Below are 6,198 nucleotides of genomic sequence, written 5' to 3' on the forward strand. Positions count from 1 at the left end.
GAGTTTCTCTGGGGAGGGCATTCCACCAAGTTGGTGCCCAAGCTTCATTTGGCAATGACACCCGAAACAAGGCCTCAGGTGGCCATTTTTAAGAGAACGAAAAGCTGTATTTTTAGGAACAGCAATACATGGAATGGATATGAATAAATTTAATTTCTTTGCTTTCATTTTGTACTCTTGGGTATATTTATTTTGTAGTAATATGTACTCAGCTGTTGGAATACAGTATAGCACTTCGTTTTATTTCCAAATGTTTGCCCATACATCCTACTATCTCACAAAACCTAAGAAATGGCTAAACATTTTACATGGCTAGAATAAATATTTTTCATTGCATGAAGTGAGACAATTCAAAAGCTATTCATCCATTTTGCTTCTTACAGCAAAACCTAGAAATTCATCGTAAAATAAAACAATCGGAACAAGAGCTTGCGTATTTGGAGAGGCGAGAACGTGAGGTAATTACATCTGCTTTGTATGGTCCTGTGCAGCTGTGGCTCTGCATAAACAAAACACTAATTCCCTGTGTGCCCCACCAATGCTTACTTGGGGGGGGGGTGTGTGTGTGTGTGTGTGTGTGTACGTACATACACATACACACACACAGTGCAGCAGGTATCTAGATTCCAGGTCCTGAAAGTGAATTAAACAATCATCCATCATCTACCCAATTTTTTGTCATGCCGTGACAGCCTTAAGCAGCACCATCAGTTGATATTGAGAACTTTCCTTTGTGTGACCTCTGTGCCTCCCTGAGATTTCCCTTGCCATCCGGAGAGTGCTGTTGTTTACCTTGTTTTTCTGGGTGCCATTAGTCTACCTGCTATTTAGAAATAAAGTCAAGTGCCAATAAAGGCTCCAAGTGGGAAAGAATTAAGCAACCTGATCGTGTAGAAACATGGTTTGTTATAAACACCCAGCCCTGGAGACTCTTCTCTTAGCTGTGCAGAGAGACTGCACTGGCTCTCGCCTTGCCTTGATAGGGAGAGAGACAAAATGGATCTGTCAGAAGATGTAGACTCTGAGTGTTAAATTTATGCCCACAGAAAAGTCTTGCTTTCAGTGTGCAGCAGTGTTCTTGGATCTGAATGTCAGGCCCCTCTCTGCCTTAATGCTAGCACTTCATTCCACACTTCCAAAGAAAATTAAACACCCTGAAAGATAACCAAATGGTTTCAATTTTATGGAGATGCAAGATCAAAGTGGTACTTTGATATTACATTGATAATACAAAGTTAATAAGATGGGTAGGCTCTTGTAGATGCTTGTTTGGAAATGTCTGGAAAATAAAGCAAGATGCTCTGTTGCAGTGCTGAGGGACTACTGGGGAATTTTTCTCCACTCCTTAGGTTAGTTGCACAAATGTATAATTTTTAGTGAATGAATGCATTTTGGGAGGGAAAATCTGCGATGCCATCTTCACTAACTCTGCCTTTTAATATAAAGGGAAGGTTTAAAGAAAAAGGAGGTGACAGAAGAGAGAGATTTGAGGAACGGAACTCTCCAGAGAGAAAACGACCGAAGAATTTCAGGAATTCTGAAAGGTATTGGGACATTCTTAACTCAAAGTTGTTTTTGCCAGCTTATTCCGTAACAGTGATACAGGCTGCTTTGCAAAGTGTGATCTCTTTTGGTTAGAGGCTCAATGACTATCTTACAGGGATGCCGTAGTAATGGCTTTGCTGCATTGACAGATGGTGGTGATGGTGGGAACTGAAGTGCCTCCCAACTCTTTCAGTTGTATCCAGCTAAGTTCTATTCAGAATAGATCTATTAAAATTAATGCACCCTGGCCTAAGATGCTCATTCTTTAGGCAGCTAACAGCCCGGCTCCTAAAGTTTCTTTGCATCTATAAAACACACTATTGCTTATACAATAATTTCTATAGCAGATATGCTCCTCAAAGTTTATTCATGCCAGCATACTTACATTTGTTTGCAGTGACTATAAGCCCACAGATAGAGGAAGACTGGAGAGCAATAACAAAGGAAGCCGTATGATGCAGGCTATGGGCTGGAAGGAAGGTTCAGGTCTGGGTCGCAATGAACAGGGCATGACGTCACCAGTGGAGGTAAAATTCTTGTGTTTGCAAAGGCAACTGTTTTGAATTATTGCATCTTACGAGCATGAACAGTATCCTTGCAATATCTCTGCGTATTGGCATCTGAAGTGCTATTAGTGGAAGTGAGGCAAAGGGTCTTCTTGGTTTCAGCACCCAGGATATGGAATATCCTGCCCTGGGAAGTCAATCTGTCCTCCTTATTAGCAGTCTTCACATGAAAACATTGCTGTTCTAGTTATATTTTTTGTTTAACTCCTGTTACGTTAGCTGTCTTGAGCACTTAACTGAAGTGGAAAGTGAGGGGTATGATTTTTTTAATGTGGTTGGCAATACTGGAGCAAGGTGGGTTGTGGTGCTGAAGGTGGGATTCAGAAAAGGATCCCCAAGAATGGAGGTGGCATAGCATGGCCACTTAAAGGACCAAACACTCAATGTCCTTATTCAAAGCATTTTTTAGGCAAAGCTAGCTGGTATTAAATTATGTATTCCCTGTACATTATTCTTGCTCAAAACAATATTGTTAAGCTAGGTTTTAAATAGCTTGAAATGGCTTTTGATTGTTCAGGTACTCACTTGAACACGCAAAGGGCTAAAACTGTCTAGAGATAGGGGTGTGTGCATGTGCAAGCAAGTCCTGCCCGCAATGTCCCTGCGTGGGGGCTCCTTTCTGATTTTTGCCCAGTGAGTGGAAAGACATGAGGAGCCTCCATGGGTGGGGTTTTGTGGGGAGGGGCAGTTTTCACCCTCATGAGTTTGGTGAATGCCTGAACTGAACCTGTCTGTAACATGCCAAGCAATGTTTATTCCTTCCCTAGTGATAAGAAGTGCACTTGGTGAATGTTCTAGGTGCAAGTACAACTAGCTGCTTTTAATCTCTCTCTCTCTATTTTTCCAGGCTGAAAGTCGAAAGAGGGGAGCAGGATTAGGGACCCAAGGGAGGCCCAGCAGAAGGCAATCTAATGAAACGTACCGAGATGCTGTGCGGCGAGTCATGTTTGCCCGCTACAAGGAACTTGAATAAACCTGGAAAGAAATCCCACCATACCCAACACACCCCATACCCTTTGGCCCTTCTTTGTGTCTGTCTTGTTTTTTGAATCAATGTTTTTTTTGCTGCTGAAGTGTGTTTTTGTTTTTGGAATAAAACAAAAAAGTCAATGTTTGGTCTCTTCTTTCCCTCTTTCCAGATTTTTGAGCTGAATCTTCCCTGGGAAATAGTTTTGGTTCAAATCCCTTTGAAATGATAGTACATTGTTATATAATAGCAGCCTCATTCTTTCATAAACTGAAAGAAAATAAGATTACTGATATACAATGAACAACATGGAAATATTAAAGAAGTAATAAATGACTTCATAAGAACAGAAAGGGAAATCGAAAGCAGTGCAGTGTTACCAAAATAATTGATACAGCACAATGTATAAAGAAAATAACAGCAACTGCATAAGATTAACTGCCAAAATAAAGCAATTATAGATGGATACAGATATTATATAAAATTACCAAGCTCTACATTGCAGTCTCCTAATACTCACTGCAGCCCATCTATTTCTAAAGCACTGTAAGATTCCTAGCTGTTCTAGCCACATGGTATTTTAGCATTAAGCTGAAGAGAAGAATCATAGTTGATCACCAGTCAGGTATGCTGCTGGTTTTAGCCACAGGCAGTGCAACCCTAAGCATAGCTACTCAGAAGCAAGTCACACAGTGTTCAATGGGATTTAATCTTAGGTAAATATGTATAGGATGGGACCCGGGTGGCGCTGTGGGTAAAACCTCAGTGCCTAGGACTTGCCGATCGCATGGTCGGCGGTTCGAATCCCCGTGGTGGGGTGCGCTCCCGTCGTTCAGTCCCAGCGCCTGCCAACCTAGCAGTTCGAAAGCACCCCCGGGTGCAAGTAGATAAATGGGGACCGCTTACCAGCGGGAAGGTAAACGGCGTTCCGTGTGCTGCGCTGGCTCGCCAGATGCAGCTTGTCACGCTGGCCACGTGACCCGGAAATGTCTGCGGACAGCGCTGGCTCCCAGCCTATAGAGTGAGATGAGCGCACAACCCTAGAGTCTGGCAAGACTGGCCCGTACGGGCAGGGGTACCTTTACCTTTACTTTTTAAAATATGTATAGGATTCCAGCCTGGAGTATGCTGCAATATTATGAGAACCTAGTATTTTTTTTGCCCATTTGATGAGTGGGCAATATCAATATCCTCTTAACCCATGCTTTCACAACAAATGCCTCCTTTTGGGCAAAGGGTTTAATTCTTACTGACCTGGGGTGCATTTAAACAATGCGCAAATTCAAATGTTTGGGAAGAGAAATACACAAACCATTTTAGGCCACCATTTTCCTGTTTACAGCCTCCACACCCACTACTGTATCCCTGCTGGGGAAACCTATATATGCATCAGTATGATACCAGCCTTACTTCAGAGCTAAATAAGGGTGTGCAGGTGAGAGATTGTAATCTGAAAAAATGATGGGGAGTGGCTGAACTCCTGAGTTGCTGCAGTTCTAGTAAGATTTTCCTCCCTGTTGTTACATCCACAGGTCCCAAGTCACATCCAGTTGTGCTTGGAGCTCAGAGCCAGTGTTCTCACTGGAGCCAAGTTCTGCATAAACAAGCTTAGGATGCTTTTCCAACTAATGTGCTTGGTTGCACATTTAGCTAACAATGCTTTCAGTTTGTACAGAAACCATAAAGCTCCCCCCCCCTTTAAGTTGATAATTTGAATTTCAAACAATCTTCCTAAATACCAAAAATGACACGTTCTCAGTGTGTGTGTCCTTATGCAGTTAAGACAGCACCATCCATCACACACAGGAGGCAGGCTTTGGGGGAATCCCGGGGTTTGCAAAAATACAAAACGTATTTAAGAAACCCCAAAGGTGTGGCAGCCAGGAAGCGATCCACTGTGGCCACATCTATTAGAGAAGGTCAGGGCTGGCTGAAACCAGGAACAGGACGATCGCTACACATGACAAAATGTTGCTGCAGGTTTCACTTGCAGTTGCCTAAGCATTGGTCCTTTATAAATAGTAGCTCAAAGCTTATTTTTGGAAAGTCGCCGTTTTGGCTGAACTCTATTTCTACAGGCGCAGTCATTCTGCAGTGTAAGGTGTCGCTCCTGAAGGTGGCTGTTGTTGAGGGATATTTTGGTATTGAGAGGCATCCCACCTCTACCCACCCGCGCCAGCCATTTTGGGAGGGTTAGAATTCGGGAGGGGGGGTAAAATTGGGAGATCGCTTTCTCGCTCGCCCCACTTATGTAGAGACCATCTTCCCCGCCATTTCATACGGTGAGTAAACAAGCGGCAAGCCTTTTGTTTCCGTCCTACCTGTAAGGCCCGTTTATGTATTTGCAATAGGACCAAAAATAAGACCAGAATCCGCCTTGACTAGGCGCGTCTGGAGAGGCAGGGGCGGCGCCGGCTACAAAGCGACTCAGTTGAGCGACGGGCGAGACGTTTCCCCATTCCTGTGTACAGTATATGCTTCCTCAACAGTAAGCCTCACTGTGCCCAAGGAGACTTAATACCAAGTAAATGCGCACAGGATCGCACCCATTACGTGCTTCGCTTGTTTCTCCAGAACGTGGCAATTCTGCAGAAGAAAAGGCTTTTCTATAGACTGCATGTGAATTGCGATGTACCATTAAGGCGTGTGTTAGAAAGCCTACTTAATACCATTTCGCCATTATTATTATTATTTTTAAAAAAATTAAACATCATGGTGTATTCACACGCTCCAGACTTCTGTTCAGCTCGCTTTATGAAATGGCCGTGATTGCCGGCGATGTAAATTTCACAAAATGGTTGTCTGCCCAGCAGGATCTTTGCAGTCGCGGCACATCACTTTTGCACAAAGCAGGCTCCGTGGCCGGCGGGGAGGAAACCCCGGGAGATGCTTGAGTCATGGGTCTACTTGGGAGCGACTAGCTTGCCGCGGTGGGTCTAGCTTCGCATCTCTGATGCCCCATCACGAACATTTTTGGGCACAATCCCTCTCTTCGCCCTCCCTCCCCCACCCCGCGAAACGCAATAAACGAAGGTTGGGCTCCAGCACACCGACGCTACCCAGCAGGCCGCGCGGAGCTCAAGGCTGCCTCGAGCTCGCGGCTCGCTGGAAGCTTCCAGG

At 44.2% G+C, this 6,198-nt stretch overlaps 1 protein-coding gene across 5 annotated transcripts in view; it reads left to right on the top strand.

The window, feature by feature from the left end:
- RBM6 (RNA binding motif protein 6) overlaps positions 1-3,221 on the top strand; it is a 57,439-nt gene extending 54,218 nt beyond the window's left edge. For all 5 annotated transcript variants that reach the window (XM_080996404.1, XM_080996405.1, XM_080996401.1 and 2 more), the window contains exons 18-21: positions 384-458; positions 1,447-1,544; positions 1,943-2,072; positions 2,959-3,221. In XM_080996404.1, the coding sequence (XP_080852530.1) occupies positions 384-458; positions 1,447-1,544; positions 1,943-2,072; positions 2,959-3,084 (429 nt within the window). In that variant the 3' untranslated portion in view covers positions 3,085-3,221. The remainder of the gene's footprint in view (positions 1-383; positions 459-1,446; positions 1,545-1,942; positions 2,073-2,958) is intronic.
- Positions 3,222-6,198: the final 2,977 nt, after the last annotated feature.

This window comes from Podarcis pityusensis, assembly GCF_964106645.2.
Source record: "Podarcis pityusensis genome assembly, chromosome: 2".
Lineage (NCBI taxonomy): Eukaryota > Metazoa > Chordata > Lepidosauria > Squamata > Lacertidae > Podarcis > Podarcis pityusensis.